This window comes from Remersonia thermophila, chromosome 5 (genome assembly GCF_042764415.1).
Source record: "Remersonia thermophila strain ATCC 22073 chromosome 5, whole genome shotgun sequence".
Taxonomy (NCBI): domain Eukaryota; kingdom Fungi; phylum Ascomycota; class Sordariomycetes; order Sordariales; family Chaetomiaceae; genus Remersonia; species Remersonia thermophila.
This window is the reverse complement of record NC_092221.1, coordinates 1711009-1724665: the sequence shown is the minus strand read 5'-3', so window position 1 is coordinate 1724665 and position 13657 is coordinate 1711009. Positions and strand designations below refer to the sequence as shown.

The 13657-nt window shown below is 60.2% G+C and overlaps 4 protein-coding genes across 4 annotated transcripts; 1 reads left to right on the top strand and 3 right to left on the bottom strand.

Annotated features, from left to right (window-relative positions):
* Positions 1-529: 529 nt before the first annotated feature.
* On the top strand, positions 530-1204 carry VTJ83DRAFT_5690 (uncharacterized protein; the record flags this gene model as incomplete). Its single annotated transcript, XM_071012318.1, has 2 exons — positions 530-698; positions 801-1204. 2 exons carry the CDS (start codon positions 530-532, stop codon positions 1202-1204), a joined length of 573 nt encoding a protein of 190 aa, XP_070865065.1.
* A 2160-nt stretch (positions 1205-3364) lies between these two features.
* Positions 3365-5219, bottom strand: VTJ83DRAFT_5689 (uncharacterized protein; the record flags this gene model as incomplete). The annotated part of the gene is made up of 3 exons (XM_071012316.1): positions 3365-4659; positions 4723-4847; positions 4930-5219. The coding sequence occupies 3 exons, from the start codon at positions 5217-5219 to the stop codon at positions 3365-3367; spliced, it is 1710 nt and encodes a 569-aa protein (XP_070865064.1).
* A 2957-nt stretch (positions 5220-8176) lies between these two features.
* On the bottom strand, positions 8177-9517 carry VTJ83DRAFT_5688 (uncharacterized protein; the record flags this gene model as incomplete). The annotated part of the gene is made up of 3 exons (XM_071012315.1): positions 8177-8349; positions 8474-8632; positions 8800-9517. The coding sequence occupies 3 exons, from the start codon at positions 9515-9517 to the stop codon at positions 8177-8179; spliced, it is 1050 nt and encodes a 349-aa protein (XP_070865063.1).
* Positions 9518-11586: 2069 nt separating this feature from the next.
* VTJ83DRAFT_5687 (uncharacterized protein) lies at positions 11587-13084 on the bottom strand (the record flags this gene model as incomplete). The annotated part of the gene is made up of 2 exons (XM_071012314.1): positions 11587-12662; positions 12727-13084. The coding sequence occupies 2 exons, from the start codon at positions 13082-13084 to the stop codon at positions 11587-11589; spliced, it is 1434 nt and encodes a 477-aa protein (XP_070865062.1).
* Positions 13085-13657: the final 573 nt, after the last annotated feature.

The window sequence follows — 13657 nt, the reverse complement described above, 5'->3', positions numbered from 1 at the left end:
AAAAGACGTAACTATAGTAATCAAGTAATGATGGGACCCAGGAAATCCAGGGAACGCCCCCAGGGACCCCCTAAGGGGGACGGACCCCTTTAGGGACCGCCGGCGACGTATGTGCTGTACCGTACTGGGCTGTACTGTATTTCGATGTACTATACGTACTGTACAGTGCAGTTACCTTGAGTGTACACAGGCATTAATACTAGTACAGTACTGCATACTACATTGTATACACAGTACGTAGGTCATGCACAAACCACGAACCCAAACCGGGGCCGGAAAGGGGCCCCACTTCCCATGCCTCGAGTTGACCCCCACATGTACACAGTAGTAAACCAGGCACCTTTGGATGCATGGATCCATCCAAACTCTCGTTCGACTTCCTCCACTCTTGACTGCACAGCGCAAGCAAGGTACCTTGCCTTGGTCTCCCTCCAGCTCGGCTCCAAGGTTCACCGCACGTAGCAACCCCATCACCGGCCCCCGCGCGACAGCGTCCTTGCTGCCCACGTAGCCCGATCGAGCCTGCGCCATGGCCAACTTCCGCAGGTTCAGGCCCGACGACCTGAACAAGTTCTCCAAATGCAATCTCGATCCCCTCACCGAGACGTATGAGCTGGGCTTCTACATGCAGTACTACGCAAAGTGGCCGGCCCTCTTCCAGGTCGCCGAAGACCAGCACGGCAACATCATTGGCTACAGTACGTCCGACCGGCCATGGCCGACCCCCCACGGCTCCAAGAGCACGCCTCAAAGTTGACATGTGTTGACCTTTGCTTTCCCTCCCTTCTCCCTCGCCGCAGTCATGGGCAAGCTCGAGTCGTCTCCCGACGCCTTTCGCTTCTCGGAGCACTACCTCCCCTGGCACGCCCACATCACGGCCGTCACGGTCGCCCCGGAGGCCCGCCGCCTGGGCATCGGCCGCCTGCTGACCGAGAAGCTCGAGGAGGCCGCCGACGCCAACGACGCCTGGTTCGTCGACCTCTTTGTGCGCGTCAGCAACACAAGGGCCATCAACTTCTACAAGAGCATGGGCTACAGCGTCTACCGCGTCGTCAAGGACTACTACGGCGAGCACGCCACCGACCCCACCAAGTCGTCCGAGGATGCCTACGACATGCGCAAGCCCATGAAGCGCGACGTCAAGAGGGAGCACGTCAGGGACGATGGCGAGAAGCACGAGGTTGATCCGACCGATGTGTGGTGAAGCGGCCAGCCCTGCCTGCTCTGCACCTACCCGCCACCTCTCAGGTGGTCAAGATGCGCCATGCCAGCCGAGAGCCTGGTGGCCGGTCGGCCCTCGGGCAACGCTTGCTGTGCTGCAGCCGTCGGACCTTAGGATTCATGGCCGGTGAGCCGATGGCCAGTGGACGGCAGCCGATCATGACAAGCAAGATGCCACCGCCGCAGCGTGGCCGCCCGTCTCCTTGGCCCGCCGGGAGCAGCACCTGGGCTGTGACCCTTTCGGGGTTCTGGCATCCCTTTGGCTCAGGCTTACCCCCCCCCCCCCCCCCTCTCTCTCTCTCTCTCGCAGCCTTGCTGCGCCAGCCCTCGTCGCCGAAGAGCCGCGGACCGGATCGGGGGTGGCACGGGGAGCGGATTTTGAGAACAATATATGCGTTGCAGAGCCCAGCACCACTCATCCTTGGCCCTGATCGAGCACACCCTTGCAGGAGAATGCGGTCCCTGGGTACGAGGCAATGGTTGTTCTCCATGCCCATGCATACAAACGCCAAAACAAAACGTCAGAAACGTCAAGCCAACATCCTGCTACAGCACCCTCCCCCACCTGCCTGTTCTCAACTGCACGAAAAACTGCACGAGAAATGCATGAGAATCCCGGCTCAACGCCAAAGACCGGATCCCACACGCGGGAAAGGCGGTCGGGAAAGGAACTATGACTTTGAATGTAAAACGGCGACATGGGCTGCGTCGCAATCCTGCAAGGCTTGATGCTAGACCAGCTACGGTCATCGAGCAGGTCTTTGGGTAGCCGGCGGATGCATCCCCTCGCTGTGAAACCGGGTTCTTGCAAAAGAGCTACCTATCTCCATCCCCCCTCTGCCGATGAAGCCGGTCTCTGTCGCGCCATCCGGCTGGTTCTGTGACGCAACGTTTCGCGCAGACACCCGCCAGTAAACTCTCAACACCGCCCACCCTTTGACAGACAAGCCACTCCGCCATCGTCACCCAGCGAAGCAGTGCCGATGGGATTCCGACGTTTTCCCCAGGACAAATCATTGCTGATACTGGGAGCCTTGCGTCGGTCTCAGGGTGCTATATTGGCTCCCAGAGACTAAATCACCTCTCCGCTTTGCGACGAGGCCGACGTATGGTTCCCGCCTCCCACGCTTTTCCACGCCATTTGCTACATTGAGAAACGTTGCTTACCATAGCCTGTTGCAGCAGGGCTAGCATCCTCCCCGAATGCGGCTGATGGGAGGTTGGGTACCTCGCGGTTGTCCTTCGGGGTGCCGTCCAGTATCATGTATTATATCAGCAATTGAACGTGGGCAAGGCTTTTCGACTTTTGCCGGTCTCCTGCCGTGCCTTACGGTAATCACTCAGCCCATCCTCCCTTGCCACCACTCTCCGCGGAGCATTCTACGGCGCCTCTTGCTGTCCATGCTCTTCGGCCTTCTGCTAGCGGCGTGGTTCGCTGGTCATGTCGCACGGGCTTGGTTTCGAGGAACCCCGAGGCAATGCCCATTTCCCATGGCAGCAGTGTGTGCTTGTGCAGTGAGCGGGCGAGCGAGCGTATCATGCCGCAGTGCGGATGGCCTCACCTGGCCCAACGACAACGGCCACCGTCTGGGGTTTGTTTCAAAAGCATACGACGACGAGACGCCGGCCAGCAACGGGGTGGAGGAAGCGTGGAACAATGGATGCCATGTCCGCTGACGGATTGGAAAGCCAAGGATCAACAGAAACAACCGCCGTCCCGTCCAAAATATAAACATATAAACACCCATCCACCCGCCGCCCCGCTGACCCATTGGATTATCATTCCCTCCCTTCTCCCCGCTTCCCAGAGAGCCCACCTCCCATCCCTCCCAAAACTCCGAATGTCGATGCCCCGAAAGCCCAACAACTCCCATGCACAAACCCAAAAAAAGGCTCATCATGTCTCCGCCGCGCACGCTTTCCCAACCAAGTCCCCAGAGCCCATATGTCCCCGCCGTGTTCCCTTTGCATTTCCTTCCATTTGCCTAGGTATATCTGACCTACCTTACCGAATGTACTCCTGGCCGAACCCAAAGCCGCTGTCCTCTTCCCTTTCATCCATGCAAAAAAAAAAGGACAAGACAACAAGAAAAAGAATAGAAGAAAAAAGGAAAAAAGCCAAGCCCTCGTTGGAATCACCGAATCACCGAATCACCGGCAAATCGATGCTCCCCCCGAGTAACCTGACGGGCTGCTTGGGCTTAAACACCTCCCAGAACCTCAACGTCTCGTCTCCGGCCCCCGTCACGACCTGGGTCCCGTCGGGGCTCATGGCTAGGTACAGCACGCGGTAGGTATGCCCCGTGAGGCTGGCGACGCGGGTCATGGAAGGGTACTTCCAGATGACCAGGTTGTTTTGGATGTAGCCGTGGGTGGAGACGAGCTCGTTGGAGTTTTTGGACCACATGAGGTTGCAGACCTGGCTGCCCGTGTCGACGTCGTTGCGCATGGTGCCGCGGACCGTGTCGTGGAAGATGATGCGGCGGTCGGCGGTGCCGCCGCCCGAGGCGAGCAGCCCCCGCTGGTGCGGGGACCAGGCCAGGGCCTTGACGGCGGCGATGTGCTCGTTGAAGACCCACAGGGGCTTGTGGTCCATGGACTTGTCCCAGACGAGGACCGTGTTGTCGTTGGAGCCGGACGCGAGCTGGCCGTCCTGGCAGTTCCACTTCAGGCCGCACACTTCCTGCTTGTGCCCTGTAAGCTGCTTCACCCACTGCTCCGGGGCGCGGACGTCGCGGTGGAGGATGGTGCGGTCGCGGGACCCCGTCGAGAGGATGTGGGCGTTCCAGGCGAGCGAGCCCACGCGCGCCGTGTGGCCCGTCATGGTGCGGAGCCGCTTAAACTTTTGCGCGTCCCAGATCTGCACCAGGCCCTTCTTGGTGCCCACCGCCACGTGGGTGCCCTTTTGGATCCACGAGACGCTCGTCACCTTGTCGTCCTCGAGCGTGCACAGCTTCGCCACCTTGCCGTTCTGCGCGTTATACATGAAGACTCCCTGGCCCAGGCCGACCGCCAGCACGTCCGAGCTGCCCCAGTCCATCAGGTTAAGATAGAAATCCTCGGCGAGGTTCGGCGCGTCCAGGACTTTGATGGGGACCTTGGCGACGGTTCGGTGTTGCCTCCGGGGGGCGAGCAGCATCTGCTGGCTGTGGTACGAGATGGGCGTCGTGCTGTAGGCATCGAGGCGGGGGTCTGGGATGAAGTTGTGGCCCCGTTGCGGGGTCTTCTTGGGGGTCGAGAGGCCGATGAGGTGCTGATGCCGGGGCGACACGTAGGAAAAGAGGTTTTTCTGCGGCGTCGCCGGAAGGGAGGGGGAATTCCTCGGAGGGGTGCGCATCCGTTCGTCGGAAGTCCATCTTGGCGAGGCCTGCGGAACGGCGCTGCTGTCAAACAGCTCGGCTCGTAGCAGTTCCCGGAAGGTCTCGTCGGCCTCTTCGCCTGTCCCCACGTGTCAGCGGTCAAAGATCGGGCGAACGATGCAAGGGTCCCACAACAACTCACTCCTCTGTGACCGATATCCTCTTGGAGGACTCCTGGGTCTCCCGCGTTCCGGGGTCGGACGCGGCGGTGGCGGAATGAGGTGGAACCCCGACTGCAAGTCGCGACCTGAGCGGGCGGGAATGAAGCTGCAAAAAAACAAAAAAAAAAGCAAACACCACGTCAGCACCTGGCATCCTCTCAGTCCACAAAGCAGCGGGAGCGCATTACCGATCGGCATCTATCCTTTGCCTCTTCCTACGCGGGCTTCCGTAGACGCGTTCCCTCGACAGATCGGCGTCATCAGGCATCCTTGCGGCTGCGGCGTGGTCGTCGTTGGCGTACTCGGTCGGGCGGAGCTGGCCGATGGTGGTTGGGGTCTTGGAGGAGGAGCCGGCGTGAGGCATCAATCCTGACGACGGTCTCGCGGCGGGCGGACGCTCGTAGGGCGTGGTTGTCGCGGCCATGCCGGCCGAAGCGGAAGAGGAGGAGGCGCCGGCCTTGCCGGGCGGGTATGGCATCGTGAGAGGGAAGCCAATCAGCTAGACGAGAAGACCGAGTGCGATAGGCATGTAACGCCTTTTAAGGGGGGGGATCGCGCGTTGGCGTTCGGTCGGTGCGTTGGCGCGGGGCGGAGAGGGGGGGGCTCTCGAGATCGGATAGCGTTGAGCGCGTACAAGGCGAAAACAGCGGCTCCAGGAAGGGGTTCCTTTATCTGATATCCTCCGTCGAGTCGAGTCGGCACCGCTGGGCTATTGGGATGGGTCACGCGTGGGCGAGTTTTGTTCTCCGCAGCGAGGTTCGCGATTGTTTACGTAGTTTTGCTGGTGAGAAGTGGAGAGAGGGAGAGGGAGAGAGGTCGGCGGAGCAACGCGGCGCAAATGCGAAAGGAAAAGGACCGGGAGATGGGACGGGGAGCGCGCTCGTTGCGACTTTGGCCGCGATGGCGTTTTGCACCGTGGGTGTTTTTTTTCTTTTATTTTATTTTGGCTACGGTCGTGATGGCGGGGCAGCGGCCGAAATTAGGGAGGGTGATGATGGTTACTGGGCTAAGCGCTCGAAAAATGGCGGGTGGTTGCGAGATAGCACGATGGCATGGCAGCCGTGACGAAGCGGAGGCGGAGAGGCTGCTGGCGTGTCGCAGGCAAGACGGGAACTTCCCCCCTCCAAAGCGACGGCGAGATGGCGGGCGAGGGTGGTGGGAGGGCGGGAGAGAAGCGCGGTTGCGTGGTTGAGCAAGAGGAACGAACAGATGAGGTTGGAAGAATGGAACAACTGGGAGGGCGCTGGATCGCCCCTGTTCGCTCGGGACTTGGCTAGCGCCGCCCGCCCATCTGCAACCGCGACCCTTGCTTACCTAGCGTACCCTGCCTTCTCGTGTATTCCCGGTTCCCGCGAGAATACGGAAAAGACGGAACGTGACAGGCTGGCGGGCGCAGGATGCCGCATGAAAGCTCCCCCGCGTACCCGTATTTACGCAACCCGTACCGAATCTTTCACCGCACGGCTGTTTGTTTGTCGCGCTTCTCCCCTCATTCCCTTTCTCCCTCACTCGTCTTCCATGCCCATCCACCTTAGGCAGTGCGCATCGATTCCATGCCGGAACCTGGAATGCACGGGCCATCAAAACACACACAGCAAGCAGCAGCAGCTTTTTTTTGGTCAGCCTCTTCACTGTTCACCAAGGCATTGCAAGATTTAAGGTGCTCCTGTATCTCAGTGACACCAAGCCTTCTCTTTCTTTTTCTTTTCTTTTCCTTTTTTTTTTTTTTTGCCTTTTTTTTCCACATTCTTCTTCACACGAGGAATGCACCAAGCCTCTCGTTTGTGTCTGGGTCATCGAAACCCTCAGCATTGTTCTCTGGCCAATCTCGGAGGTGGATTTACCAAGGAGGAGAGACACACTAGAGGCGTCCTCATGGCCGCAGAGGGGTTGGACCTTGTTGACGCTCGGCAGCAACACGCCTACCTATGGATTTGATTAAGCGACCGTTTAGGTCCTCCTCTTCAGTCAACATGACATCAGAAACAAAAACACAAACACAGCAAATCGTTGCCATCTTTAGGCGCCAAAACCCCCCTCGGCGAAACGCACCAGCACCAGGCACGCACCGCCTCCCCTCTCTCCCTTCCTTATCATGTGCTTCGATGCGTCATGCTGGGTGTCCACCTTGAGCCATGCGCAGAGAGGGTCGGGTCGGTCGGGTCAGGCCGTTGCGCATGCAAAAGCCGGCTTCTGGTTCGCTGGAGGCAGCTCCTTTGTTGTTTTGTTTTGATCTCCTCCCGAGCTGCATGAGCCGGCCGAAGGGCCGTCGTGAGTGGCTGACGGGCTGCCGGGCCAGGCCATGGAAAGGCCGCCTGCCGAAGCTCGGGCCAATCCCGGCGCGTCGTCTCGCGGTTGCAACCGCGTCTTGTTCGCGTCGTTAATTACGATAGTTACCTACCTAGCGTCCCTACCTTACCCAGGACAGCGGTATGGAGGAGAGGAGCCTCTGGGGCCTTGGGTCTGTGTGTGTTTACCACCACCAGCCATTCCCTCCTTTTCCTCCTCCCAGCCATCCGTAGGTACCAAGCCTGGCCAGGAACAAACACCAGGAGCAACACCCAGCCCCCCTCTCCCCCCCCCCCCCCGGGTGGTTTTTGTTTTGATAGCCCGTCCTGCGCGAGGCTTCCAAAGGCGGCGTTCCTGCTTTTCAGGTCCCACCACAGCGGCGCGTGCTTCCCGCCCTTGCGTCGGGCGCCAAACCGTGCCCTGCAGTCTGGCTGGCGACGGCGTCGGCTTCGGCTTCGGCTTCGTCCAGCCTTGCGGCCTGTAACATTCCTTGCGTGCGTACTGCGTCAGGTAGTGTACCATACATGCAAAGTACACACCGTAGCATGTGCTCCCCGTTGGCGAACCGGTAGGTTCTTGTGCTATAAGCTGGCTGGCTGGCAAGCATGCGACGAGAAGCTTGGCATCAGTGCCCCGTCTCTCGCCTCCCTCTTCCGGGGTCGGCACTTGTATTGTACGGTACGCAATACATACAGTCCCTCATCCGGATCTGGATCCGGACCCGGATGCCGGGTCCGATCCACCTCGCCCGCCCCCAGACGGGACGGAAATCCAACAGCATCTGGTTCCGCTCTCGTCCGTGACGGGCAAACCCCCACACCATGTGATTCTTCTCACTTCACTCATTGTACTGAAACAGCCCCTTCAAACTCTCCCCATGATGCACCCTCCGAATCGCCTCGGCAAACAATCCGCTCACATCCAACACCTCGAGCCCCGGCCCGCACACGGCCGTGTGCCGCTCCTGCGGCACCGTGTTGGTGACAACCACCCGGTCAAGCGCCGGCCCTGGCCCTGACCCTGACCCTCCCGCTGCCGACGCCGAGGCCGGCGTCCCCGTTCCCGTCCCCGTTCCCGTTCCCGTTCCTGACCAAGACAACGCCGCCGCCAACCTCGCCGGTGCGTCCCCGCTCAGCACGCCGTGCGTCAGCAGCGCCACCACCCGCGCGGCCCCGCCCGCCGGAGGAGCCGCGCCGCCCGCGTGAGGGTGTGCGCCGTGTCGGCCAGGTCGTCCACCAGGATGCACACGCGCCCGGCCACGTCACCGACCAGCATCATGGTCGCCCGCTGAGGGTGCGAGATGTCGGGCGGCCGGCGTTCTGGCGACGACAAGGTGTTTTTTTGCGTGTTAGCAAGTTTGTTCGGGCGGCGCCAAACGCAAGCCGTAACTGCATGTCGAGGATTTGGAGAGAGGGGGGGAAAAGAGAGACGAGCTTCGCTTGCCTTTGTGGATCAGAGCGATAGCCATCCCCAGGCTGTCGGCGATGGCCGTCGCTCGTTTTGCGCCGCCCGCGTCTGGGCTGACGATAACCGCCTCACGGTAGTTGGGAACGTGGTGCCGGATGTAGCGCTGCAGCAAAGGCCGAGCGTGGAGGTTGTCAACTGAGAAAGCGAAATGTGCGCGTCGTTAGCTTCGGTCCGAACCTGCCCTCCCCCTTCCCCGACGATCCATGCCACCATCGCCGCAGGACCCGACCATCATCCCGAGGTCCGGAAGGCCAGGGTTACGCTCGGCGAAGGCAGCGCAAGGGGTGCCGTTGTTCACCCACCAGGAATGTCAAAAAATCCCTGATACGCCCCCTCGTGAAGATCACACGTCAGCACCCGGTCCGCGCCGGCGCAGGTCAGCAGGTCCGCCACCAGCGGCCCCGCCTGCGCCGTCAGGTGCTTGTGGCCCGACCGCGTCTTCTGCTGCAGCGTCATCATGAGCGCCGGGTTCTCGTAGTCGTGCGTCGTGTACCGGGCGGCGCTCCCGCGCCGTTGCGCCCCGGCGCTCTCGAGGCTCCGCTCGTCCATCGTCATCATCACCAGCGGCGGCGGGGGCGGCGGCGTCGGCGTCAGCTGCGCGCCCGCCTCTCCTTTTGGCGTTGGCAACAACGCCGCCGCCGCCGCCGTCACCGCCGACCCGTGCGGCGCGCCGACGTGGGAGAAGGGCAGGTCGGGCTGCCGCGAGTACGGAAACAGCGGCATGACGGCCGTCACGCGGGCCGCGCCGCCCGTCTTGCACGCCGAGATCATGATGCAGAGCTCGATGAAGTAGTCGTCGACCGTCTGCCGCTTGCCGTCGTCGTGGGTGTCGCCCACGCCGAAGCTCTGCACAATGTACACGTCCTTGCCGCGGACCGAGTCGCGGATCTCGCACCGCGTCTCGCCGCTCGAAAAGTGCGTCAGCAGCCGCGCCGCGGGCGGCACGCCGAGCGCCTCCCCGATCCGGTCCGTGAAGGACGGGTGCGAGGAGCCCGAGAGGAGGACGAGGTTGCGCACCATCTTGGGCTGTTCTTCTCCGGCGCCAAGGATGTGAGAAGGGTTGAAAGCCTAGACGTCGTTGTAGCCAAGGTCGAGGAGATAGACTTGTTGTCGTCAGCAAAAGACGTCTGAGGAAAAGGAACTTGGGAGCATACCACCTGAGGAGGTAGGTAGGTAGATAGGTTTGTATGCACACACGTTCTATGCCACAGGAGCGTCTCCAGGCATTCGCTGGCGGTAGTATGAGCCCGCCAGCCTGGCCCTGTGCAGATTGAAAACAACTATCCTCTAGGTACCTAGTTTCAATGAGCCCCGTTCTGCCAATATCTCGGCAGCGGTGGCGGCTCCTAGCAGAGCGCTAGCGTGAGGTGAAGATGGTGTGCCTGATGTTGGTTAGTGTGTCTGCTGGTAGAGAGTTAGGTCAGGTGAGACAAAGAGAGCGATGCTATGAAAAGCCAGGTTCACTCCCTTGCCTCCGTAGAATCACCCCAAACAGCCAGGAACGCAAAAGGGTGGACGGAATAGGAGGAAGGAGAAAAAAAAAAGGAATGGAAGAATTCCCCCCTTCCCTCTCCCCAAACCCCATGCTCATCAAAGAACAAGATTCTCAAGAGGGGAAACCGGTCACACGGACACGCAACCTAAGACACACAAGACAGCCAGACCACGGCTGGCCTTCGGCGCGGGACCCTCGGGAATCGCGAGACGGTCCAACAAGAGAGCCGGGGGGCCGGGAGGGGAGGGGATCAATGGCATGTGTAATGCTACCCGACGCTGCCCGCGTGCGTTCCGGTTCCGACAGCATCCTCAGCCCAGTCGTACAAGCTGCACACACAAAACAAAAAAAGCACCGCCGGGACTACCCGATGCGGCGGCGGCGGGAATACTATAATTATGCGCCGTCAAGTACGGAGTATTTCCCGATGCGACTTGGGGTCTGCGTTCCGCCCGAGTACGAGTACCCCAAATGAAGCTTCACCTCGAAGCGAAGGAGGGGCGCACGACGGGGCGAACGTTGGGCTATCAGGCTGACTGGCTAGCTGGCTGACTAGCTGGCTGGCTAGCTGGCTGGCTAATAACTGACTGACCAAACCCGGTGGCTACCTGGTACCTATCTACCTGCTCTCTTCTCCCTCGTACTTTTTTTTTTTTTTTTTTTTGAATGTCTCTTCATGCGTAAGCGCATGCAGGTCCTGAGGCTTTGAAGCTTCCTATTCGGCCCCTCCTCCTCCCCCCAACCCATCCCAACCAGGTTTCACTCTCCCCCTGCCGCATGTGAGCTGCTACCTACCTGACTTTACCTGACCCAGGTATGCATGCATGCCCGTGTGGACGTCTCGGATCATCAGCGTCTTGGCTAAGACCTCCCCCCCTGATACATTACCAAGTGGTTAGTTATTTACCACCTGACCCCAAGGAGGAACTCAAAGCCGCCGCGGCGGGCATGCCCCTCCGCCAAAGGTTTCGGGTCCGTGGTAGATAGATAAAGGAGGGGCCTCTCTCGCCAAACTCGCAGCTCATCTGAGCTTATTCATTTATTGCTTGAAAGCTTCCAAGGAGATGAAGCTCTCCATCCAGCCTACGAGCCTTGGATCCTCTGAACCGCTCAACTCATCCTCAGCCCTTCAACCTCTCGAATCCTCGCGCAATGCTTCTTGTACAACGCATCTTCAACCCTTCACACAACCCATGACGGGATGGGAGCTACCCGAGCATTAGTATTAGACCCAACTTTTGTTCCACACAAGCCTTGACAAACGCCGAGTCGAAAAAAAATTGCCAACACATACAAAGTCTATTTCTAAACAGCATTTGCAACGTGTAGGCAAGCAAGCAAAAGACCGCCCATCATCGTGGTCAACTCCAAGTCTAATAAGAGAGAGCAAAGGTAAAAAGCAGACAAAAATCAACTCGCGTGAACGAAATGAATCTCGGCCATTTTGTTTTTTTTTTTCTTTTCCCCCGTTCCTCCATTTCCCTTGATCTCTCGCCATCCCCTGTTCACAAGCCCATCGCAAACCCTACCTAACCACCTCCCAGCTCCGCCTGGTTTTCTCTTCCCCGCATAGCTGGATGATGATCACCAGGCATCAAAGGTTCAGCAGGGCCCGGGCGCCCGGCTCGCTGCACACGTAAATGACGTCGTGGCTGTTGGTGAAGCCGTTGAACGTGGTGGCCGAGCACTTGGTGTAGGCGCCCATGTCCTCAAAGTAGAGCCAATCGCCGACATCCAACAGGTGCGGGAAGCGGATGCTCTCCGTGATGCGGTCGATGCCGTCGCAGGTGGGGCCCCAGATGCTGTACTCGATGCCCTCGGCGGGCTCCTCCAGCGCATGGGCGGCGGGGGTGTCATACATGGTGCGGCCGCCGCAGCGCAGAACCTTGGCGACGGGGTTCTGATGGTCAAACATGATGCTGCTGAAGTTGCCGTACAGGCCGTCGTTGACGTACAGCATGTAGCTGCTGACCGACTGGGACGCGGCGTCCTCGATGGCGCGGCGGGCGATGACGTTGCACGCGAGGGTGAAGGCCGAGGAGGCGTAGTAGCGGCCGGGCTCCGCGATGAGGCTGACGCCGCTGTGGGCCGGGAAGTACTCATCAAGGGCGGCGCGGAGCACGCCGGCCATCTCCTCGAACGAGCGGTCGCTGCAGAAGCCACCCCCGACGTCCAGGGTCCTCAGGGCGAAGCCGTGGGCGGCCGCCTGCTGGAAGACAACGTGAGCATCCTGGACGGCCTTGAGGAAGGCGCGGGGGTCCGAGGCGCCGGAGCCGACGTGGAAGCTCACGCCGACGACGTTGAGACCCAGGTCGCGCGCCAGAGCCAGGAGGCCATCGGTCGAGTCCAGCGAGGCGCCGAACTTGAGGCTGAGGCGGCAGAGCGAGGACGAGTCATCGGTCAGGATGCGCAGGAAGAGCTCGGCCTCGGGATAGAGGCGGGCGATCTTTCGGAGCTCGTCGGCGTTGTCAAAGGTCATCTGGCGCACGCCCTGCTGAGCGACGTAGCGCACGTACGAGTTGGTCTTGCAGGGCTGGGCGTAGATGATGCGCGAGGGGTCGACGCCCATGCGCAGCACCTGCTCGATCTCGGCCTTGGAGGCGCAGTCGAAGCCGTTGCCGAGGGCCGCCAGCAGCTCCAGGAGCTTGGGGTCGGGGTTGCACTTGACGGCTGGGGAGAGGTTGGTCAGCAAGGCGAACGGTTCGCATACAAGGTATGCGATTGCGGCTCTTACCATAGAAGGGCTTGACGCGCGGGAGGTTCAGCTTCCAGCGGAGGTGCTGGCGGTAGACCTCGCCAAGGTCGGCCACGAAGAAGGTGTCCTCGTCGCCGGGCTCGCAGAACTCATGATCGACGCTCTCGACGCGGTTGCGGAGAGCTTGGCCGATCAGCTGCTTGGCCGCTTCAATCCGGCGCCCCTCGTGATGGTCGTGGTGAGCATGGTCATCATGGTCGTAGTGGCCATGGTGATGGTGGTGATGATGGCCGCTGAAGAACGGCGTGCTGCAGGTCTTTAAAAAGACATGATTATTGGTATAATCGGTGTACTCAAGCGACGTAAACCGATCGGCGACAAGCGTTGGCATAACCATATCCCACGATTTCGCGAGAGGCGCTGGATCGAGAGTGGCAAGCTTTGGTGGTTTGGGTTGAGCTTCGAGTGGCCTCTCAGGCGTTCAGGCGGTTCGTGCGAGGGTGTGCGGTGGGCTTGTGAAGCGCGGGGGCTTTTTTTCTTGTTTGTTTAACGTCTGTCGATGAATAGACGGCCTTGGTGTTGGATCTGGCGCGGAGCGGCGCTTAAGCGCGTACTAGGGAGGTCGGAAGCGGAAGCAGACGGATCCCTGAACGGTCTGACGAGGCTTCGTCGACTCTTCCTCGGTTAGAGGAAGAACCGCACAACTCGTCCTATGCGGCAGCTGGTTGGAAGAGTCGAACTCGGGGTTCTGGTGTTGGGGGTGGAGGAAGCCGGACAAAAAAATGTCGGATTCCCTAGGCAACCTCAGCAGCGGCGGGGGGTGGGACCACGTTGATGATATGGAAGGTCTTTCGGAGGCTGAAATCTTCGTCTGACACAAGAGTCACGGCCGGGAAAGCCGTAGTAGCGGTGGTGCCTTTGAGATGACCAAAGGCGAGTCGACGGGGTGGTGGGGTTGAGACTTTGTCTG